This window comes from Trachemys scripta, chromosome 1 (genome assembly GCF_013100865.1).
Source record: "Trachemys scripta elegans isolate TJP31775 chromosome 1, CAS_Tse_1.0, whole genome shotgun sequence".
Lineage (NCBI taxonomy): Eukaryota > Metazoa > Chordata > Testudines > Emydidae > Trachemys > Trachemys scripta.
The window spans coordinates 332,763,921-332,788,916 of NC_048298.1; the positions used below are offsets into that span (position 1 = coordinate 332,763,921).

The 24,996-nt window shown below is 44.9% G+C and overlaps 1 protein-coding gene across 3 annotated transcripts in view; it reads left to right on the forward strand.

Annotated features, from left to right (window-relative positions):
• WNT11 (Wnt family member 11) overlaps window positions 1-14,435 on the forward strand; it is a 31,588-nt gene extending 17,153 nt beyond the window's left edge. For all 3 annotated transcript variants that reach the window (XM_034759146.1, XM_034759147.1, XM_034759148.1), the window contains exons 5-6: window positions 908-1,200; window positions 12,970-14,435. In XM_034759146.1, coding sequence (XP_034615037.1) covers window positions 908-1,200; window positions 12,970-13,144 — 468 coding nt within the window. In that variant the 3' untranslated portion in view covers window positions 13,145-14,435. The remainder of the gene's footprint in view (window positions 1-907; window positions 1,201-12,969) is intronic.
• The last annotated feature ends 10,561 nt before the right edge of the window (window positions 14,436-24,996 follow it).

The window sequence follows — 24,996 nt, forward strand, 5'->3', positions numbered from 1 at the left end:
CGGGTCCCGAGTGCTGGCTGACCCAAGACTGATTTGTGTGTGGACAAGAATGAGGCTTGGGCTCAAACCCGAGTCAGAGCCCCAGCTGAGTGTGCAGTGTAGACATATCCACTGTGGCTGGGGGAGAAACATCTTCTCTCCCTCCCCTGCATGTTTCCCAATGGCTGGCCCAGCTACTCCCGCTAGTGCCAGTCTCCTAAAATTTGCTCCTGAGAGACTTGTCCATGGCCACACAGGGAGTCAGTGTATGCGGAGTTCACAGCACTGCACCACATCTCTCTTTCTATTCGCTCCTTAATGTCTCAGTTCTAAAGGTTAAGCCCCTTTGGCAAATTCTTGTCTAGTGTAAAGGGACACGGCTCTGTTGATTCCCACCCCCAAAGAATCTTTCCTGTTGCCTTCTGGGAATTATGCAAACTGCAAAATCAAAGAAAACGATATAATGCATAATATAGCAGTTCTGTATTACAGCTAATGTGGAGATATGGTCATTGCACACGGAGTTGGATAAATCTAAGCTTTGAAATCTGCATTATCAAATGTATAAATATGCGGAAGGCACAAATTCCATATTATTTATTTGCAAATTACTTCAACTTCCAGCTCCTCAGGAGTTTAAAGGATGTGTCCAGCACTGTGGGAATATGATAGAAAACTGTGGCACCGCTCTGTGTGCTGCCTTAACAGGTGCCACAGTAAAAATAATATCCAGGCTGACAGCAATCTTCAAGCTGTGAGCTGTGTTTCACTTTGCACAGTAGGTACTTTAACCTGGTTGTGCAGAAACCAGAGTAGTGAATACTCTTTACTGCAATCCAGTTAGGACATTAATTTCTTAGCAATTCTGTGGGAGATTTAAGTAAAGAGAAGGCCACTTCATAACTCATTGTGGTTGTTTTTTCCATAGGCCCTGAAAGCCTCTCTTGAAATGAAATGTAAGTGTCATGGAGTTTCTGGTTCCTGTTCTATCAAGACCTGCTGGAAGGGTCTTCAAGAACTGAGAGACATCGCACAGGACCTCAAAAACAAGTACTTGTCAGCCACAAAGGTGGTACACCGACCCATGGGCACACGCAAGCAATTAGTACCAAAGGATATTGACATCAGGCCAGTTAAAGAGACAGAGCTGATTTACCTGCAGAGCTCGCCTGACTTCTGCATGAAGAATGAAAAAGTGGGATCACACGGGACACAAGACAGGTAAAGACTCACAAGTCAGATTTGTATTGTACTTTTGTTTTCAGCTGGTGCATAGAAGCAGTGATGTGAGCGTAAACATCTCTGTGCAGGTGGTATTTACTATCGGGGATGGTTGAAATGCCACTTACTGGGCTAATGCCAACCATGGAAACCAGCAATATGGTCCACAGCTGCCCAAGTCTTTAATGTACTGGAACAGCCAATGGGAACTACAGATCCCAGCATGCAGCACTCCAACTGGATGATAGATGGGCACAGTTTGGATCCAGCACCAAACTGCCTGCAAGTTCATGGTTGGTCAGATCCAGGGTTTTGCTTCTGCCCCATCTCAAACCTTGATTCATGCCGAGGGCTGTTTGGGATAAAATGGAATAATGTCTGCTGGGATCTGTAGTCTCTGCAGGATTGAAGTTGAAGGCAGCTACAACAGATTTATTTGATGCAAAGGGCTCTTGGAATGTAGACTCCCACCCCTGTGTTATTTGACTTATTTATTGAAATGCCACAGGACTGTAACGGAATGAACTTGTCTCTTGGGAAATGGACGAGATCAAGCCGCCTGGCTTAATGGTTCACTAAGCCCCTCTTATCTGCTCTAAACAATTACAGCTCATGTGGGAGCTGCTGTGGTGTAAGCGCTCCTCTCTTTGGGCAGGTAGGACTCGGTGTAATGCCAACACTCCCAAGCAACGTTAACAACCGAGACGTTGAGCTCTATTGCCAAGTCTCTTGGGTTTTTGATTCCACCTTTTTTGTTTTGAAAAATCTCAGCATGACCTGTGTATAGCTGCTGTTTGTGCTTTCAAGGAGGCACCGCAGGATCCCTTTACTACTAATGACTTAGGGCCATCAGTACTGTTCACATTTCCATCAGGCACAGCGGAGTGCTTGGGCCTTCCTACTCATGACACATAAATTCTATGCTACTGGAATCTGAGTACTGGTAAGTGAGTGGCAACACCTTAGCCAGATAACATGTACCCTGTGTGTGTATCCAGAGTGCTGTGGGAAATGGTGTTAGTCACTCCACAGAAATATTATTTCTGCTGAGCCAGACATGAACCAAGACCCCAGTAGGAGGTTATAAGATATGTGCTGCAGGGGGTGCTGTCTTTCGAATGAGACATAACAATTGAAGTCCTGACCACTTGTAGCCATTCAAGACCCCTTTAGTTAAGAGTGCTATCCTAGCTAGATTCTAGTCTGGATAATTACATTCTGCCTATCTCAGTCCTCGTTAAATACCATAATCCTCTTCACTCCCTGTCCTGGCCTGTTGTGCAGTATTGCTGTGCACGTTTACACAACTGCACCATTCCCACTCATCGGCACCTGAACCTGTATAAACACAAGATGTGTGTCCTTTTTGGCCAGGGCCACAGTCTGTTTACTCAAGGAACACCATTGTTGATGGTGATGGGCATATCACTGTGTATTGTGTAGCTGGTCCAGAGGGATTCAGTAGAAAGAAATGCCACTGTAACAGACACTAAATACATTATATACATATATCCTGCCAGTACATGGGCATCATATTGCAGAAGGGAAGAGACTACAGGGGAAATACACATCTGGGCATTGGGAGACATTCGTTTTATAGTGGCTTCTCTCTCCAGAACCATGGTAATTCCCTAGCACCCAGTTAGTGCACAGAACAATTCTGCAATGGCCTGCTGGAGCAGACCAGAAGATGCTTAGGCAATGCAGATCTTAGAAAAGATCTGTCTGATTTTCTGATACTTTACGGTAACTAGCTTTTCATATTGCCAGCTGGAACAGAAAGTTATAGCCAGGACTGGAGGTCCATGTTCTAGAGAGCTCACAGAGTTCCAGAAAAGGTACCTTATCCAAGCGATGCTGCATGGCAGACCACATCTACCTTTTCCAAGCTGGGATGCAAAGTTTCATATACTCCTCAGGTTTAAGATGGATGATTTAGTTGTGGTTGGTCCTGCTTTGAGAAGGGGGTGGAACTAGATGACCTCCTGAGGTCCTTTCCAACCCTGATATTCTATGATTCTATGATTCTAGTAATTAGCAAGTGAGGAAGGGATCAAGCAAGGGCTATTGTCATGAGTCCAGTAACAGCAGGGATTGTGAGTGTGGAAGAAGAGAAGCCACTGGAACTGCTATTGGTTGAGGCTGCAAAGGGCCAAGGTGGTAAGGCAGGAAGGAAGTGATGACTTTTGAAGGGAGCCCAGTAAAGCGATACCCTTTGTTCACAGACCGGGCAAGGTCGGTGTTGACTCAGAGGCAGGTGGGAGGAGGACAGAGATGGGCTGCAGTGTTGACTTGTAGGTGTAGCATGTGCTAAGTAGTATTATCAGCTGACTGTGTATATATAAAATAATTTTCACAGTTGTTAGTCGCTGCTTCTGCAGAAGAAGCCCCGTGTCTCAGAACTCGGCTATGTAAAGTACCATGTAATAGAGGCTTTGCTGTAGTAGCACAAAGAGAACAGGGGTACTTGTGGCACCTTAGAGACTAACAAATTTATTAGAGCATAAGCTTTCGTGGACTACAGCCCACTTCTTCGGATGCATATATATATATATATAACCCTATAGTAGCACAGTTTCTATGTTAAATTACCAAAGGAAATAGGTATAAAATCCCACAGTGCGTTTCCAGATCACTGCTGTTCCCCTCGGGGGTTGCAGTAGCTAATCCAGACCCCTTTTTTTTTCAGTTTTCCTTTCAAAGAGAACACTTTTAATATCTTCTCTATACGGTGGCCCCATTCCAGCCCGGCATGTAACTGAGAGATAGTGCCTAGTGACAGAGATGAGGAGAAAGAAGCAAAAACCAGTTGCTGTTATCTACAGGAAATATATATATGTAGTTTGCATTTACTACGCAAAGGTGTATAACATTCATTTGGAAATATCCCAAACAGGGTTTATTTGATAAGTAGGATCCCAAAGGCATCTTAATATTTTATTCCTTCTACACTTTAACTTTCAGAAGATCTTGCTATTTCCTTCAAGCCTGATTTTTTGAAGGAACTTGAAAGTGAATGTAACTAAAAGGAATTTCAATGAAGTCCCTCCGCCTGTTTCCCATCTCCTCCGCACCTACCCACTCTCACTCACTTTTTGGCCTCTTTTCTGGCCACTAGAACAAGAAAAATGTTTCCCTTCAGCGGTGCTGCCAGCAGCGCTCCATGGAGCAACAGACAGGAGGTGTTATAATCACACTGCAGCCAGGGCATCCTCTCCTTTACCTCACACCCCTCCATCACACACAGTCCATCCTGATGACCGAGCACATCACACCCCCTTTCCAGCTACAAACTGAGAGAACTCCAACCTGAAGTTTTTTTGGCAGATAGTTTTTCAGATCTGCTAGCTATGTTTAAAAGTGCACGGAGGAGACAGGCACACTTGCAGCTCCCTTGACAAGTAAGGCATTCTGTGTTCCCTCTTATTATTTTAGATTGCATTACATGAGCTCATTCCCAAACCCTTAACCCAAGACATATTTGCTAATTGTGCTGCTAACTTTGAGAGTCTAGTGAAATTAACAAGGCAAAGCAGAAAGAAAGGGGGGGAAAAGGGAAATAAAACCATCCCATGATGTACGGTGCTTTTAAAGAATCTAATTTTCATAAAACTCTAAGTGCAGAATTTATGAGGAATCTTTTTTCTAAATTGGATCATTAATTTTCAATACAAAAAGGGGGGAGGGACTTTTCTGGCTCACGTGGAAAAAGACGGGTACCTCAATGTCCTCTGAATCAGAACATGTTTTGATCATGTAAAATGGGAGGTTTATAGCCAACTTCTACTGCGCTGAATATTGGATTTCATTATATACTGTAGGGAACAATACTGCACTGGCTGACAGGTGGATGGAGTGAATAGCCCCATAGATCTTTTCTTTCTCTAACTTCTACAGTTATCTAGTTATCCCTCCCATTGCTTACACTAATCATGGAGTTTCGGGAGTGGCAGGGGAACCAACTTTCTTTGCAGCAGAGCTGTGTGAAATGTTTCACTTAGAACTGAGCCCAGGATTAATCAAAAGTCTTTCAATGAAATCTTAGGCCTTATTTTGAGTGAACCTGGGATCATTTGTCAGTCAAACTGGGCTATTTTATGTTTTTATGTTGAAACTAGACATGGTGTTGGATCAAAACCCACAGAAGTCAAACCTCATTCCAAGCCTGAGATCCGAACACTCCCAGACCTTTGACGTGTACAAAATCTGGAGCAGGGTCTGAATTTTGCAGTTTGAGTCCCTTTCTGTTAACCACTGTCTTGCAATGGATCCGTGTTCTTATCAACGTAAGACAGAGCACGTCAATCTATGAATCACTGCCACAGTTTTTATATAAAAGAAAAATGGTCTTGAGAGAAAATAAATAACCAGAGCAGCTGACACATGAAGAAGGTCCCCGAATTTATGACTGTCAATAACTAGAACAAGTTGAACCACAGAGAAAGCTGGTTTAAGGTTTCGGGGCGTATTTGTGAGAAAACACTCTATAACGTCTCTTCAATGAGGTATTTCAGAAAATTCATCATCCGTTTCAAATCAAAGATAAATTATACCAGATTATGAAACTGGGATCCAGTCTGTGGGAAAAGAGGCAAAGGCATTCACTTTCTTTATCATTAGGGTGCAATGTATCATATTTCAAATATTGGTTTAAGTCCCATCGGAAAGTGACTGAAAGGGAAATATTGCCAGGCACACAGAAGTCTTGTACTGCTAGAATCCCACAAAGATTAGTGAGCTGTTTATTACTGATCTGTCCCGGAACAGTCTTGGAGCGCAGCGGATGCTACTTCTCATTGCTGAGGGCGAGGTTTCTGGGCAGCAGAAAATCATTTTGCAGTTTTCTAGAGGCTAACTAGTAGGGCTGGTTGAATGCTGTAAAACAGGGCCCAGGAGTTCTCTGGAATTCTGAATGAGTAGCTGTTTGGTTTGGTCACATTTGTGTCTCGTGCCATCCCGCTGTTCATGAACATTAGCGCAAACAAGGTTTTCTTGTTTGGGGAATGGCTGTTTCTAGAACAAGCACCAGCATTTGCAGGTGGACAAGGGTATTTGTGTGTGAACAGCAGCACTTGCTACTTGTTATTAATTATTGTCCTGCTTAAGCTGTTTCAGTCATCCAACCAGGAAGCAGAAAGGATGTAATGAGGACCAATCATTCACAACTAATAATCGCACCATACTACTTGTCCCTCTAACATGCTTATAACTTGTATTAATCATTTATTAAACTTTTTAGAAACATATCATGCGTTTATATATATAAACTTTTCATAAAGCGTGACCCAGTGAATACCCATACTTATTTTGCAAACATCCCAGAGGCTGAAATTTGATTGTATAAGCCAGGGCAGAATTTGAAAAATATAAAAGTAGTGATATGCTCCCAAACTCTACCAAGTTCAGCCTACCTGAGACATCACTCACAATAGACGGTTAAGATGTTCAGATTATGAACATATATGCTATACTGGGTTCATTGGGCTTGGTTCTGCCTTGGGGGTTTGGATACACCTCACTCAGTGGAACTTGGATGCCCTCTGGGCTCTGCTATGAATTATTCAGCAAATACTTTGCAAATAATGAATATATTGGCGCCAAAAAGAGTAAGTTCACAAACAGGGAAAATACACTGGGTATCATATTCGTGATGAATAGTTAGCCCAGTTCTGCTAAATACATTCAGTATCTCTCTGCATCCCACCAGTAGCATGGTGACAGGCTCTGTTCATTCATACAGTGTTACATGGGTTCATGGTGTCTTAGAAGAATTTAAGTAGACAGAACCCTGTGTCAGAAATCAGACCTTGCAGCAGAGCCAGTGTCGAGCACCCCAATGGGCACAGCTGGCCTGTAGCAGGTTGCCTGATTGGCTACACTGCCTGGCTGGTTGGAAGGGTCAGCCACAGACTGGCTCATAAGCCCAGCAGTTGTTCTTGTTGTTCAGGGCTGCTCAAAGCGTTCGTGTGATAGCTCCAGTGCCTGCTTGTTCCAGCCTTGCCTCACTGCAGGTAACCCGGTTCTGATCCTTGGCTCTAAGTCCTGACATCTGACCTCTTGCTCTGACCCTTGGCTCCAGTCTCTGATTCTGGCTCTGGCATTTGGTCTCTGACCCTTTGCTCTGGCACATGGCCTCTGACTCTGGCTCTGAAACTGAGTTGTGGTTCCTGGCTGCTGACTCCCATTCTACCTGACTCTTGCTCCAACCACTAGGCACGACCATCCACATCCCAGTCACCTGTCACCCTGCCCTGCAAGGCTTACATCGTAGGGATCCCTTCCTGGTTTGCTGTACATCTTACCAGACTGCATTTGTTTTCACTTCTTCTAAAGGATGGGAGAATTAGCTGGCTCCTCTCTCTCTCTCTCTCTCTCTCTCTGACTCTCTATCAATTTGATACTACCACTCATCACTGCAATCTGAGTGCCTTCCACATAAAATTAAGAGCAATGGCAAAGGCCCTTGAGGACTCCTATTCTACTGCCAACACAATGGTCAGTTATGTCCGTATTGCTGATGATGGATCATATAAGGCACAGAGAAATCTCAGCTGGAACTAGAAAAATCTGCCTGTATAACCAGTAGACTGAACTGATGTGAGTTGGGCTCCTTTAGAGATGATAAACATGACAGCTCACAATATTGTGCTTATATCATTTATTTATTTGTATTACTACAGGTCTCAGTTGCCCTAGTCATGGACCAGGACCCCACTGTGTGAGGTGCTGTACAAACTAAGTTACCCCATTTTGTTTCTACTTCATAGAATATCAGGGTTGGAAGGGACCTCAGGAGGTCATCTAGTCCAACCCCCTGCTCAAAGCAGAACCAATCCCTAGACAGATTTTTGCCCCAGATCCCTAAATGTCCCCCTTGAGGATTGAACTCACAACCCTGGGTTTAATAGGCCACTGCTCAAACCACTGGGGTGGTTCCCAATTATTTCTGATAGCTCAGCAGTTTGAGCACTCACTTGGGATGTTGGAGACCCAGGTGTTCAGATCTCCACTCTGCCTAATTTAGAGCAGGGATTTGAACCCGCATGCCCCACCTGCTAGGTTAGTGCACTAATCATTAGGCTATAGGGTAGTTGAGTCAAGGCTTAGATCTTCAAAGCTGCCTAGGTGATTGAGACACATCGTGCCTATTATATTTTTATGGGAATTGTGTATCTAAATCCCATATATGGTTTTGAAAATCTCAACCCAAATGTCTTCCTCCCCACCCTCTGCCCCTCCTCCGCTCCCTCCAATGTCACAGTAGTACTAAAAGTAAGAGAAACAAATTGTCTTGTGGAATTATCTTGCAAGGGCTCTTTTGGCCTCTGGCTTTGGCCTGATGTATAAAATAACAATTTATATCATATTAAACATCTGTATTCTTTCCAGTCCATTATGAACTAGAACAGCTCCTTCCAGCACTCATGAAAATATGGAGTTATACAATTTTTAAAAAACGGTGACATGATTTTAAGTTTCCTGTGTGATACGTCATCGGAAACTAGCATAGAGCAGTGCCTAGAGCACCATCCCGCAGATTCATATCTACACAAAAGGACACGATAGCTCCCAACAAGTTATTCTAAGTCTTGTGACACAAGATGAGTAACTTCATGATGCAGGACAATGGGCCATCAGGCCATGATTTGATTTGACTTTAGAAGAGCTTGCTCCAGTTCTCACTGGACTAGCATGTACAATCAGAGTAATAATCTTTTATATTATTTATATAGTACCTTTCATCCCCAAGTGCTTTGAAGAAGTTGGGCTACATGCTACATACTCTCTGCAGCATGGGGCAGAGAGCAGTAAGGTGTGGCTAAAAAAGATGCATACCCACAACTAGGAGGAGAGCTGAAGCTCTGATGCATTCTCTACCCTGGGCCCTAGACACTGTAGAAGCCCTTCTACCTGGTCAGGGTTCCATGGTTTGAGGAGTGGGCGAGAGTGGCTAGGAGTGGGTGGAGCTAGACGCAGCTGCTTTCCATCTCATGCTCCCCTCTGGCATGGCTGGATTTCTAACTGGGAATCTGAGTGCAAGATCAGCAGGGACTCCTTGAAGGAGCTACAATCCTTCCTTTGCGGCAAGACCACTAGTAGGGAATACATGGCAGCCTAGCTCTTGAGGGAGCTCTGGTAGAGCATTTGGTCTTTACACTAATGGTCTTTTCCCCTGGGCGTGGTCTGGGATTCACACAGATCTTGGACCATCAGGGAGTTGACATAGTGGAACCACCTGCCAGTTCCACAGGGGGCCCAGAGTGAATGGTTCAGAGGATTCTCCATGTGTTTGTGCTTGTGGCATTTCTTAGCCTATGCTGTCTGTGGGAAGACTCACGTAGGTATAACCTGTGACCCTGTGGGTTCAAGAGTCTCTTAGGTCGTCACTGCAATACAGTCACTTCTGGGACGCGATGGAGCTGTTCTGAACCAAGGACTACTTAACAACAGTAGCCACAGACGTAAAGAGCACTATTGGGAAAATTTAGCTGGGCAGAGTATGAGTGAAATTTGGCTAGGCTACTGGCTAACCTCCCCTCTTGTTGCAAAAAAATGTCATGGCGTCTTTAAGGAGCACAGTTGGGTCTGGGGCTTGTTTTATGTCTCATCTGAGGTGGCTGGTGCATCATTTTCTATTGTTTTTGCAAATATTTCTAGGAATTACAGTGCTAGGTTCGAAACCAATGGGCCAGATTCTCACTTGCAGTGGAATTGCACTGGTGTCAATGGAATTGCACTGGATTTACACAAGTACAAATAAGGCTCAGTCTAGCCGGGTGGGATTAGAATCAGGCTCCGTGACAAGCCAACATCAAAGGATTGTTCCTGTATATAAAATATGATTTGTCTGCTAATTTGGACAAACTTATAGGTCCTGTCCCTGCTTGTCTTTAGCTACTCATACACATCGGTCCGGAAGAAATACTATAGGTACCAGCAGCTGTTTCAGTCTGTAAAAAGATTTGGGTATTATTCACCCAATCCCAACACTTACAACAGAGACCGAGATAGTTGTTTAATGATATTGACACAAAATCGTTCAAAAAGCATGTTTGGGGCAGAGGTGGGCTTAACAGGCTGAGGTTTTGCGAAATCAAAATCAGAATGATTCAGCTCTGAGCTCTTTGATCCAAAATGACAAAATGAAGGGAAGATTGGCATTCTCTTATAATGTGTTCTTTCCCCCTCTCTCTATGTGAGGCCAAGTGGGGGTGAATTTAGTTTTGGAAAACCCTAACTCTACAGGCAGTACAGGATTGGATTCCATTTGTATCCAAACCTTCAGTCTTTTGGTGGGAAGAAAGGAGGAGGGGGAAGATTTTAGATAAATGGTACCAGTTTTGCTCCCTGTCTAGTTTGGGGGTAACTTTGATCATAATGTGCTAAATATATCTCACTACAGAGCCATCTGAGTGTCCCTATAAGACATAGTGTCCCTGACACTATACTAGGGTATTGGTTCCATAACGACTCAGAGGAAAGAGTGACATCAAATCATCCATGCCACTTCCTGAAGCAGCTGTGTGTGTCTTGGAGAGCCCCATCTAAGTACTAGCCCCACCCAATTCTGCTTAGCTCCTGCTGAATTGTACAAGATGGCATGGATGCATCGCATACCCAAACATGTGAATTTTATGGCCTGTTATGAACTCATGAGCCTTGCAAAATGAATCCAGTGGCTTCAACCTTCCCAACCTCCGTCAAAGCTGACTAAGCCTTTAAAGCCCCTCCATAATGTTAATATTTATGTATTTGAACCTTTGCTCTAAATATTTAATGTATTGACTAATATGTTTATGAGGAGTCATTCTGAGGTTTCCTGTTGGAGGGGGCGCAGGGTCACAGGCGTATACGACACTGCCGCTCGTTCAACGTTAGGTAAACACACACAGTGTGGTTATGGACTGAGCTTTTGACTGTTGGTCATAACAATTATGAGCGGGTTTTGGTTAACCTACCAGAGGTTTGTAGATATGTACCCGCACTCCCAAGGTGGGGGAATGAGTGGGGAAACTTTAAAAATGGAACCTGGCCATGAATGGAGGTCAGAAATAACCAACAGAAGGTCGTACCGAGTCAGAAATAAATAAGGGAAGAACAAGAACAAAATTCCCAGCACTTCATTAATCCTATAACGTCTCATAAAGCATTACCTCATGAGGAATTCCTATAAATCACTTGGCTTCATTTCCAGCTGTTAATGGCGTGCTCAGCACAGGAGTCCAATTCTCCCTCCTCACTCTCCATTCTCCTCTCTCCCACCTCCCCCCGATCTGATGTAAAAATACTTCTGGCCAAAATAACCTAAGCAAAATGTGATTTAGAAAAGATGTCTGAGCAGTTTCCTAGGGAAATGCTTCTCACTTGATATTAGCGTCTAGAGGCTGCAGCTAAGTCTGGGGTCTGGTTGTGCTGGGTGCTCTAAGTACACGTAGTCAGAGTCTCTCCCCTAAAGAGCTTACATTCTAAGCACTCAAGAAGCATTATTGGTATTGTGCAGATGAGAACCAGAGTCAGAGCGAGATTAAGAAACGTGTCCAAGGTCACACAGGGAATCTGTAGCAGAGACAGGAGTTGAACTCAAAGTTTTTGAGTGGCCAGCTAGTATTTTAGCCATAAGACCAGCTTTCCCCATATGCTGGTTTTATTCACCATGGTGCTTTCTCACTGCAGTGTTTGATGCCAGCCTCAGAGCCAGGCAAAACTTGCACCACTTTACCAGGTGGACATGAACTTCCCACTACCCACATTTCAAAAGTGACTAGTGATGTTTGCATGCCCAACTTGAGACACCTTAAGGGGTGGGGGCTGGTTTTCAGGAAAGGCTGGGCATCTACCCTCAGAAAATCAGGCCCTTTTAAAGGTGTGTCAAGGTGACACCCAAAATCACCAGTTACTTTTGAAAATGTAAGCCAGCATTGTGAAATGATTCCAGCTGACAACCCAAGAGAACCATACAGAAGTACAGACTGACTCTCAGGAGGATGGGTTTAATTAAAATCAGAAGAAAGAAAAGGAATAAATCTGTATGATAAGCTACATGTATCATTCTGCACTACTCATGTGCCCCACGGCCGGCCATGAGATGGAATGTCAGAGCCAGGCACGGCCTGGTGTTTGTACATGGCTGTGAGATTCTCATTTGGAAGGCCCCACAGAAGTGCAAAGTATTACCCCAGGGCGATTAGCTGTAATGTACCTGACACAGTTGTGGCTAGACCATGGCTTTAAGACAGGGAGGTGACTTTCCCTGTCTCAGGAATTGTGCAGCTGGCCTCTGCAGTGTCTCAGGGAGTATGTGGTCCTTTCTGCACCCTTTCCAGGGTCGGCAGTGCTGTCGTCTCCGCTAGCCCAGTGCTGCTGGCCAATGTGCAGGCATATGGGCAATGGCACAAGGGTACTGACCTAGTCTCATCCCTCCCCACCCTTGCGGGGTTACTAGTGCTCTTGTTGGGGCTAGAATCTCCAGCGCTTGCATAGTAGGGGATTCTAAACTCCCAATTGACTTCAGTGGGCTTTGGCTCAGGCCCCAGAACACAGGGACTGAGAATTTATCTGGCTTCTTTGCAGGTGCGGCGTGCTCCTTGGGCAGATCCCCAGATAGCTTAAGCATCTAGTTAGCCCAGCTGAAGATTAGTCCCACAGCCCCTCCTCCATGCCTGGCACATCCGCACAAGCCAAGCCACAATTGCAGACACAGACGATTACTTCATTTCTAAACAGACTTTGTGATGATTTGCACTAATTCCCCCATCTCCTTTATTCCAGGCAATGCAACAAAACCTCCAACGGCAGCGACAGCTGCGACCTGATGTGCTGTGGCCGAGGCTACAACCCGTACATGGACAAAGTGGTGGAGCGGTGCCACTGCAAATACCACTGGTGCTGCTACGTGACCTGTAAAAAATGCGAGAGGACTGTTGAAAGATACGTGTGCAAATGAAACATCTCCCACTCGATCAAAGAGCTTAGATGCCAATGGCACCAAAGCACTATTCATAGAGGAGGAAACCTTTCCTGGACTAGATATCATTTATCTTGCAAAGACATGGACTTGGAGATGATATAAAGAGAATTCAATTACAACAGTAAATATAACATTGTTTTTTAAAATGTAAAAAGGGGAAGGTTTTCCCACCAATCAAATTCTTCCTGAGAAGACAAGAGGCTTAAGCCAAAACTCATTTTGGATCGTACCTTCTTGCAAAAACATGCCATATGGTTGCCAATGACATCCAGCTAACAAGTGCCTTTAGTACTGTAAGAAACAAAGAGAAACTTTCCCGGGGAGGAAAAACAGCTGTGGCTGAAAATAATACAGGCTAACATCTGCTCATGCATCCTACCACAAAGGGCCTGGATTCTCCAGTAGCCTACAGGACAATCCTTGACAAGGGATGCACTATAACTTCAAAGCAATCATTGTATTTGTTTCCAAAGACTAAATTTTTAGGACGGGAGAATCCACTCAGCATGATAAAGCCAGAAACATTCCTGGTTCTGCCCCTGAAACGAAAACACATGCAAATCAATTTAACCCTTTTCTTTTGTCCAGGGCTGAGACTAAAGTTATTGTTCTACCTAAGGACCGGAGGTCTTGTCCCTACTTAGTATAGGCTGCCAGGTGTCAAATTCAAGTATTCACAAAAATGTATTGGACCCCAGTGTCAATGTGATCCGGGTGTAGTGAGAGGAGCCCATTGGACACAGGAGCTGAGTGACCAGAGAGCAGCCGTGGGACGTAACGAAATACACAGTGAAGTCAAAGTAAAATGGAAATGGAAAGTCGACTCATGTGTATCCCTTTCCTCTCTCTCGACCATTGGATGTTACTCCCTAATTCACTGTTACTCCGATGCCTTGTCCCATCCAGTCCGAACATAAATATGGCACCATCCCTCCTCCCTCAACAAAGCTATAAACTCAGAGCCAAGAAATTGCCAAGACATCAGCAGTGCGGGAGGTGTGTTTACATCTTTAGAAATTCCAGACAAGGCGAGATGTCAGCTATTCTAAGCAGACCTAGCCGGAGTATGTGAATGAAATGTATGGTCCTGCCGTGACAACAGCACAGAACCACTATCTGTGGATGTACATATTTTATTTTGTATGCAGAACATACAGAAATATTTATAAAATATATCTTGTGCTTTTCTCTATTCTACTTTATATATAAATATATCTATTATAAACAAGCTTAACAATAGTATGAAATAAATGCTGAAATTACTCAACAGTGCAAAGAAAAGAGCTTATTATTATTATTATTATTATTATTTTATTATATCTAAATCTATAACATTGTCTTCTGCTTGGACAGATGTCTAATTTTCCGTTCCACCATTCCCCGTCTCCCCGGTCCATTACCTCCTACATGTGATCAGTTAAAAAAGATTAATCACAGATTAATTGAAGCAGAAGTAACCAACATTTAGTTGAGTGAGGCAGATGCATACACAATAGAAGAGAGAGAAACTATGCTGTTTTCGACAGGTTCTTATACCACCTTCATTGCCATAATACCTGAGTGCCTTCACATAGTGCATTACGCGACACGTCTAACATCTTTCCCATCTGGTTTGTTCTCTCTCACATCCTCTCTCCCGGGGGACAATTGTGTGCATGCTGTGGAGTGTTTTGTTTGGGGGGTTTTGATTTTTTTTTTATTGTACACACTGCTCTGTGTTTATATTAGAGAAGGCAAGATTGAAGAAGTGCATCTGGCATTTGGAGTGAACGGTGGTGAGTCTGGGATGGTGCTTAGTCCCTGCGGGAGTTTGTTCCACAGTCTGGGGACAGCACAGATGAGCTTTACCCTTATTCAGTGAGGGGGGGAAAAACAATAACAGGAACTGTGAAAATGGCAAAAGTGCTAAATGACGTTTTTGTTTCAGTTTTCACCAAAAAGGTTAGTAGCGATTGGTGTCTAATGTAGTGAATGCCAGTGAAAATGAGGTAGGATTAGGAGCTAAAATAGAGAAGCAACAAGTTAAAAATTACTTAGACAAATTAGATGTCTTCAAGTCACCTGGGTCTGATGAAATACATCCTAGAATACTCAAGGAGCTGACTGAGGAGGTATCTGAGCCATTAGTGATTATCTTCGAAAAGTCGTGGATGATGGGAAAGATTCCAGAGGACTGGAAGCGGGCAAATATAGTGCCAAGCTATTAAAAGGGCAATAAGTACAACCTGGGGGATTACAAACCAGTCAGCTTAACTTCAGTATCTGTTAAGTAATTAATTTGCACACACCTAGAAGATAATAAGGTGATGAGTAACAGTCAGCATGGATATGTCAAGAAAAAATTGTGTCAAACCAACCTAATAGCTTTCTTTCATAGGGTAACAAGCCTTGTGAATGGGGGGGGGGAAGTGGTAGATGTTGTATATCTTTACTTTAGTAAGGCTTTTGATACTGTCTCGCATGACCTTCTCATAAACTACCGTAACTAGGGAAATACAGCCTAGTTGGAACTACTATAAGGTGGGTGCATAACTGGTTGGAAAACTGTTCCCAGAGAGTAGTTATCAGTGGTTCACAGTCATGCTGAAAGGGTATGTTGAGTGGGGTCTTGCAGGGATCAGTTCTGCGTCTGGTTCTGTTCAATATCTTCATCAGTGGTTTAGATAATAGCACAGAGAGCATGCTTATAAAGTTTGTGAATGATACTAAGCTGGGAGGGGGTGCAAGTGCTTTGGATGATAAGATTAAAATTCAAAATGATCTGGACAAACTGGAGAAATGATCTGAAGTAAATAGGATGAAATTCAATAAGGACAAATGCAAAGTACTCCAGTTAGGAAGGAACAATCAGTTGCACACATACAGAATGGGAAGTGACTGCCCAGGAAGGAGTACTGCAGAAAGGGATCTGGGGGTCATAGTGGATCACAAGCTAAATATGAGTCAACAGTGTAACGCTATTGCAAAAAAAGCAAACACCATTCTAGGATGTATTAGCAGGAATGTTGTAAGCAAGACATGAGAAGAAATTCTTCCGCTCTACTCCGTTCTGATTAGGCCTCAACTGGAGTATTGTGACCAGTTCTGAGCACCACATTTCAGGAAAGATGTGGACAAATTGGAGAAAGTCCAGAGAAGAGCAACAAAAATGATTAAAGGTCTATGAGGGAAGATTGAAAAAAAATGGGTTTGTTTAGTCTGGAGAAGAGAAGACTGAGGGGACAGGATAACAGTTTTCAAGTACATAAAAGGTTGTCACAAGGAGGAAGGAGAAAAATTGTTCTCCTTAATCTCTGAGTATAGTACAAGAAGCAATGGGCTTAAATTGCAGCAAGGGTGATTTAAGGTTGGACGTTAGGAAAAACTTTCTGTCAGGGGGGTTAAGCACTGGAATAAATCGCGTAGGGAGGTTGTGGAATCTCCATCACTGGAAATTTTTAAGAGCAGGCTAGACAAACACCTGTCAGGGATGGTCTAGATCAGAGGTTCTCAAACTGTGGTCCGCAGACCACTAGTGGTCCATGAGCTCCATTCAGGTGGTCCGTGGATAGTCCCTTCTAAGGTGCGCACCTGGGCGGCCGCACACAAGAGAATGAAGGGCCACCCACCTAATTAGTGGAGTCGCGCAGGTGTGGCTCCACTAATTAGGTGCCTGGACCCTGGAGAAGACGCACATGTAAGATGAGGTGGTGGCCTTGGCGTGAGAAGAGGGATTGGGGGGAATTTGGGACATGTGGGGCTGCAGCGGACAGAGAAAGAGGCGACTTTCCCCAGCTCCAGGGTTGTGGCTGCCAGGGAGAGATAGCCCTCCTTCCCAGCCTCAGCTCTGTGGCTGCTCTGGCGGGGGAGAGACCAACGGTACAAACAACATTTGGAAAGATCCAGTGGTCCGCCGAGACCCTCAGCAATTTTCAAATGGTCCGTGAAAAAGAAAGTTTGAGAACCACTGGTCTAGATAATACTTATCCTGCCATAAGTGCAGGGGCCTGGACTACATGACCTCTTGTGGTCCCTTCCAGTCTTACAATTCTATGATTCTATGGTAGGCATAGGTGCTGGAGCTAGAGGCACAGGGGATGCTGCAGCACCCCTGACTCTTGAAGTGGTTTCCATTATACACAGGGTTTACAGTTTGGTTCAATGGCTGTCAGCACCCCCACTATACAAATTGTTCCAGCGTCCCTGATGGTAGGAAGTTTCAAGGTGCCTGAGAAGCAGAGTTGTCTACAATGGTCTTCATCCTGGAGCTTCAGTCAATCTCTTAGATATCCTGGGCCCAAGCCATTGAGAGCTTGACGATAAGGACTAAGGCCGTCAACATGGCTCTGTGTTCTGTCGGGGGCCAGGGAAGAGAGCAGAAGATGGGCGCAATGCGCTTGCAGCAGCCCACATTGGGGAGGAGACGCTGCAGTGTTCTGTACCAGCATGAGTGTCCCAGATGGCTTCCTACCTGCAATTAATACACCACACACACAGTCCCTAAAATAAATCTACGAATCTATAAACAGCAGCCTTTCCTGTTACAAACCAGACTCAGGAAGACACTGCAACTGAGTGGTATGCAATTTCTAAATCCCTTAGAGGGACAACAGAATTTCACTGACTGTCAAATACTGTATCATGCGCATAACACACAGAGGTCTTTTGGGAACCCCGTGAATGCTCCGGATTCTTAAATGCCTTGAAGCCCCACGCCCAGATTGCGGTTGATGCTACTGTGCCTTTGCACCACAGTGGGAGTGCAAAGGGGCTGTAAAGGCAGCTTGGCCAGCTAGCTGAGAATTCACCCATCCTGGGGGAGTCCCTGGGTGGTGCCCAGCCAACATGATGCCCCTTCTTTGCAGTCCCCATGCATGTAGATGGGGCCATGGCTGGGAGGGAAAGGGAGCATGTGTGGAGCGCTGCTTTATTTCACTGATCCCCAGCAGGTGTGACAACCCCTTAAGGACCATTGCAGTTGGCGTAACTTAGAGCAGCCTTTGGGGCAGGGGGATGTCACAGACGCAGGGAGCCAAAAAGGTGGTTTTACCCTCTGCTTTTCAGCTGCACTGAGCAGAGCGTATCCTCAGCAGAGAATTGAGTCCAGTGTTGGGCAAAAAAGGTGCTGAATTGATCCCCGGGTTGTTTTGTTATAAGCCTACAAAGCCCCATTGACAAAAGGTGTAACTCACCCCAGTGAAGAGGACCAATGCAAATCTCTGTGAACCACGAAAGCCCTTACGTCCAGATGGGCTCCAGCTGCACTTAATGGCAGGACCCCCAGTGCCTCACTGGGACCAGAATTTGGCCCATTACTTGAGATTTAAACTGGCGACTCGACTACTTTTTAAAGTTATTTTTAAAAATTCCACTTTCTCAGAGGGTCCCTATAAACAGGGTGTCCTGATTTAAGACAAACACATTTGCTTAGATTTTAGTCTAGAAGGGCTTTTCTGTTCCTCTGTTGATGTTTATAAGGGGCTTTCAGAAAGGGAAAAAGTAGCTGACTAGACAGGTGAAAATGACTATGCACAAAACGCCACCAAATGCACAAAGGCACCACACTTCTCCCCCCCCCCCAATGTCTTTCATTGCTCACTACCATAGGTGTTACATGTACAAAATTTGCAGACAGAAATGCAATTGTCAAGTTGATGGTGTGGCCCTTTAAGAAGAAACTCACTGGCGGCAGAGAGATTTGTACAGACTTTCTTGACTAGGATAAATTTCACCCACAGAGCATCGGACGTCACCTCTAATGACAAACCAAATTCAGCAGTCCCTGCTTGGGATTTCTAGAATGGTAATTCCCATCTCAGAAGAATCAAGGTCAATGTACTATGGTTTGCCAAGATTTAAGTAAAATCCAGTTTGCACATATATCAATACAGTTTTTTGCATCCCAAAAAATACTACTCAGGTAGGTTAGAGGTGCCCCATATTTCAAGGAATTAGTCAACATGTTACACATCATGCCTGATTCACCATTCCATGGCATCAATTTTATCTTGGTGTAATTTCACAGAAGTCAGTTTCAATGGAATTATTCTGATGAAAAATGGAGTAAATGAGTGGATAGTCAAATTCTCTCTATTATAGATAGATATAATAGAGTTTGATTTATATATATATATATACACACACATACACAAAATTAAGTGCAAAGTAAAGCACTCAAAGAGATTTATTCAGCCCTCTTGTGCACATACATTATGATACAGTCGTTAATTACATGATCACATATTGGTTTTTTCCACAGGACCCTGCCTCAATCACTGCAGAGGATGGATGGGACTCACCGAATGGCTAGCTATTCAATATTTCTTTGTATCCCGAGATGTGGGCCCGCCCCCGCCTTATTTATTGAAAACCAGGCATTGAATACAGAATTATTAATTTTTTCATGGGCTTTTCTATGTAAAGAATTTACCATCACAATGCTCTTGTGAGGTAGGGAGATCTTATTACCCCTGTTTTACACCTGGGGCCAGAGGCACAGAGATTAAAGCCAAAATTGACCAAAGCATTCACTAATTTTGGATGCCAATTTCAAACACCTAAGGCCTGACTTTTCAGAGTACTTAGCATTTTTCTCTCACGCTGTATGTTCAGAGTACAGTTACCATTGACTTCACTTGCAGTTGTGTGGGCTTCCCACCAGACCTCAAGAGTACGTCTCCACAGCAAAAAAAGCCCTGCAACAGTTAGTCTCAGAGCCCAGGTCAGCTGACTCGGGCTCACACTACAGGGCTAAAAAGAGCCGTGTAGACATTTGGGATTAGGCTGGAGCTCAGGCTCTGAAACCCAGTGATGGAGGAGGATCTCAGAGCCCCGGGTTCAGCCCGAGCCTGAATGTCTACACTGCTATTTCAGCCTTGCGGTGAGCGGCCGAGTCAGTTGACCTGGCCGCTGAGACTTGCTGCTGTAGAGGTTTTTTTTACTGCGTAGACATCCGTAGGTGTCTCAAGGCAGGTAACCAGAAAAGGAGGAACACAAAAGTAATCATGGCAGGTATGCATCAGAAGAAGTGGGCTGTAGTCCACGAAAGCTTATGCTCTAATAAATTTGTTAGTCTCTAAGGTGCCACAAGTACTCCTGTTCTTTTTGCGGATACAGACTAACACGGCTGCTACTCTGAAACATGGCAGGTTCGTGACTCCCACATTTGGGGAGGCTGGGCCTGAGCGCTGGAAGCTCCTTAGAAGTGTGGGGGGGGGGGGAGAGGGAGGGGGGCCCACCAGCACCGAGACCGTGGACCTGCTCCCTGCTCTACCCCAGGCCCTGCTCCTGCTCAGCCCCCCCCCCGAGAGATCCCCTGCCATCATGCCTCTCTGCCCCCTCCCTCAAAGGCCCCCTGCCCACCGCCCACACCTCTCAGGGGGCAAAGAGGCATGAGCAGCAGGGGCAGGCACAGGGGAGGGGCCGAAGAGTCGTGAGAGGCAGGCGTGGGGGGGGCCGCAGGGGAAAGGGGAAGAGAAGCATGAGCAGCAGACGTGGGAGGTCTTGGGGGGAGAGGCAGAGGGGTGATGGGAAGAGGAACAGTGTTTGGCAGGGCCGCGGGAGACGAGCGGGCTGTGGGAGCACGGCCTCCAGGTAGAGCATGGGTGGGGCCACGGTCCAGGCAGTGGTGCTCCAAAGGTGGCAAGCCGGCAGCGTGCCTCCAAAGGGAAGGGCACCGCATCTTGTTTGGGGAGACTTAGCCTCCCCAAGCCTATTATACCCGCCGCCCATGACAGTAGTGGCCCTAGGGAAGCGGTTGGTTTAATTAACTTGCCCAGCATCCAATAGGAATTCTGTAGCAGAGGCAAGGAGAGAATCCAGTGCTTCCGGGTGGCATTCAACAATTTAAACCACAAGATCATCCTCTCTTTCCCTGCACTCTCATGCCTCATTCACTGCACACCTTCCAACTTTTGTAACAAATGAGGCAGAGGTCTAGATACTAAAACCTCCTTCACTACACACTCTTAATGCAGCCACAGCGTACCGTCCATTATGTGTACTGAATGAGGCAGGGGTCACAGGGGGAAAATAGCATGTGATCATGTAATTAAAGACTGTATCATAATGCAAATGCACAAGGGGGCTGAATTAGGGTTACACAGGCAACCTTAATTTTGGCATTTCCTAACGGCTGAGTACGGGACTTTGCAACCTTAATGTTCTATTAAAGTAGTTTTTTAGGAATGTAATTCCTTGATTTTAAAAAAAACAAACCGAAAAAAGAAACTCTATAATATGGAACCATGTTGGCTGCATTCTGCCCCACGCACAGCCAGTCTCCGCCATTATCACCCTGCAGCCTGTCTCCACTTTCTCTTACCGCCTCTCCTCTACACTGCCTGGGACCCAAGAGGGAAACTCTGAAAGCACAAGACAGACAATCTTTCTACTCTCAGTTCTAGTACCTGGCACTACAGCTGCTGAGAAGAGCAATTGAAGGGAAAGTAATGGTCAGCTCTTGCAGCCTTGGGATGGAGCACGTGTAACCCCAGTCATCGGCAGGTGGGATTGAACCAGGAATCCTTGGAGCTTAGTGTATGAGTGTCTACCGCAGGGGTCGGCAACCGTTCAGAAGTGGTGTGCCAAGTCTTCATTTATTCATGGTAATTTAAGTTTTCGCGTGCCAGTCATACATTTTACATTTACAGGGGCCGGCGGATGGAACCCCAGACTGGCAGCGGGCCGAGCGGACCTGGGGCTGGGACCCCGGGCCGGCAGCAGGCTGAGTGGCTCAGCCCACTGCCGGTCTGGGGTTCCGTCTGCCAGCCCCGGTCCCAGCCGCCGGCCCCGCTTAGCCTGCGGCCAGCCAGGAGTTCCATCCAGGCTGGCAGCGGGGACCCCAGGCCGGCAGCAGTGTGCCACAGTAAATCAACTCACGTGCCGCCTTTGGCATGCGAGCCATAGATTGCTGACCCCTGGTCTACCGCATGAGCTAAGAGCCTACTTGCTGTTAGCAAAGGCTGTAGAGCAGACTCATTTTCTCTCTCTCTCTCTAAGTGGTCTCGGCGCCACTAGATGGGACTAGGGTGACCAGACAGCAAGTGTGAAAAATCGGGACAGGGGGTGGGGGGTAATAGGAGCCTATATAAGAAAAAGACCCTAAAATCGGGACATCTGGTCACCCTAGATGGGACAGAACACCACACCAGGATGTGTGTGGGTTATACATGCTCAGTGCAGATGGAATCGTTGGAGACTTTAGCTGCCACACAAGTCTCTAGTGAACGTGTGTGAACTGAGATTTTTGTATCAGAGGGATAGCCGTGTTAGTCTGGATCTGTAAAAAGCAACAAAGACTCCTATGGCACCTTAGACTAACAGATGTATTGGAGCATAAGCTTTCGTGTGTCTGACGAAGTGGGTATTCACCCACGAAAGCTTATGCTCCAATACATCTGTTAGTCTATAAGGTGCCACGGGACTCTTTGAGATTTTTGGAGGCTCATAACTGCCAAATCTCAGTGGATTTTTCACAGGCATAGCAAAATGCACATCCCTGTCAACAGGGCTCCCCCCCGCTCCCAGCTACACAAATTTATAATCCCTTGCTCCATATTACAGAAGGCACTAGAGCTTCTCAACAAAATGGTGGTAAGAATTTTTTTTAACATATGCAAAACACATATTTTTACCTACTTTCATTTTTTTTTTTTTAAAGATAGTTACCCAGTGTGAGGCATTTCAACCTAAATGGTTCAAGCTCAGCAAAGTAATGAGCAATTGAGAACAGGGACTTATACTGGAAAGTGTTAAGCAACCTTAACTTTAGGTTGTGCCGCCAGCTCTGCCTCTAATAACTCATTTAACCAGTTCCTCATAGCTGGTGTAAATTGGTCACATTCCATTGCCTTCTGTGGAGCCATGATGATTAACCCTAGCTGGGAATCTGGCCCGTGATCTATAACTATATCCAATGTAGTCTCACAAACATTTTTATTTCAGAATGTTAAAAAAGCTGTTTTGGAAAGAAATTTGTCAGTGGCTTCATAGCATTTGTTTGAAATATTATTCAAGCTTTAATAAAATGATTTGTCCTTAACGTTATTGTGCAAATCCTGGGGTTTAGCTCTTTTCATGGATCCAGCTGGCTCTGTATTTGTGGTGTTTTTTTCAACTCCCTTTTCATCTTATGTTATTTAGGCTGCGCTCCTTGTCTACATGGATTACATTTGTTATAGAAAACTCCCAACCGCTTGTTTATTTTAGACTGCAAGATGGAAAGTGCCTTAATCATACTACAGCAGACAGGGCAAGGGTGTTCCACACCCAAATACAAAAGGCCTTTGACGGGGGGGGGGGGGAAAGGCAAATCTGAATACAATTAACAATGCCTTTGTCAGGAAAGTGATAAAAGAGTCCCAGAGGGAACATCCCTGTTTCCTGTTAGAAAACAGACCCTGAAGACAACCACTAATGTCTTCTGAGTTAACCACTGTTTGGTGCTTGCTTGAAAAACACATCCAGCCACTTTGCTCTTGCTGCTGCTATCTGCTCAGCAAAAGGTTGAAAGGGAAGATCTGGAGGTATGTGGTTACCCAGCTACTGGTGAATACAATTCTGGATTACCACCCGGGTGCTTTTTCTTTACCTTCCGACGCAGCAGCAATACAAAGCAGAGATGGAGGCAGCTCCTCCTCCCCTGCTTTCTCTCAGAGCTTGCTGCAAATATGTTTCTAATGGAATCATTCATGGCATCAAACAAAATCCCAGCAGGAAATGAAGCTTAGTGCAGTGGAACTTTCGTGCACTGTCTGGATTCATTTTTTTCCAGCTTAAAATCTCACCATGCGCGTCTCTTTATCGCAAAAGGCTGCAACGAAACCCCACGCTGGCTTGCTGCCGATTTTACCCACCAACACAATATTTGCATTTCACTGGTTGGGAAGAAGGACATGAAACGGTGTAGCTGTGCTTGCCGATTTATTACTGTGGTCTCCTGATCCAAAGGATGTGAAACATTGACCTCTGAAACAATGGGACAAAGAATAAAAAACGAGGGCCACACTTAGGAAAGAAAGAAAAAAAAGCAGGAGGCGGAACAGGAAGCTTGAAATCCATGTGGAATTAATGACTTTAACAGGTACAGCGTGTTTCTTCCCTAGGACCAGTTTCATTATTCAGAAGGCATTGATTAAACATCTCAGCAGAACTATGGTTTATTCATTTAGCGTGAAATTCACCCTGTCGAGGGGGAACAACACAAGGTATATGTACACCACTTAAGACACGTCCTATCGTTAGGACTTATGTGGTGCATATATTGCTGCCAACTGCCAGCGTTCAAAAATCCTGAGTCAGGCCCCCAAATCATCAGATTAGCTTAAATACCATGAGGTTTTTTTAAAGTACATTTTGGGTTCTTTTTATTTGTCTTGTACATGACCTCAATACAAGAATAAGTGAATGAAATTTTATGGCCTGTGTTCTGCAAGCCGTCAGACTAGTTGATCTCATGGTCCCTTCTGACCTGAAAGACTATGTATCCTTCTGGTTATTCATCCTTTTGGGTTCACATTTTCAAGCTTTTCGCCACAACCCATAAGGGCTGGAAATTTCCAATTCCATATAAAAATGGTAGATGAGATTCTCACATAGCCACATGACTCTAAGAGCCGGGACTTTAAGAAAAAACACCAAATAGCACAACACTTGTGACAAAATTGTGAGAGCTGGCAACACAAGACCTTGTACTGCCCTCTGTACTAGGATGAATTTCACCCTTAGTAAATGGATTAAATTTCTTTTATATTATGCTGGTTCTAATGGTGACAGCATTGATTTAAGTGGGACTATTCATATGATTAAAATTAAGCATGTGCTTAAATGTTTTGCTGTATCAGGGCCAG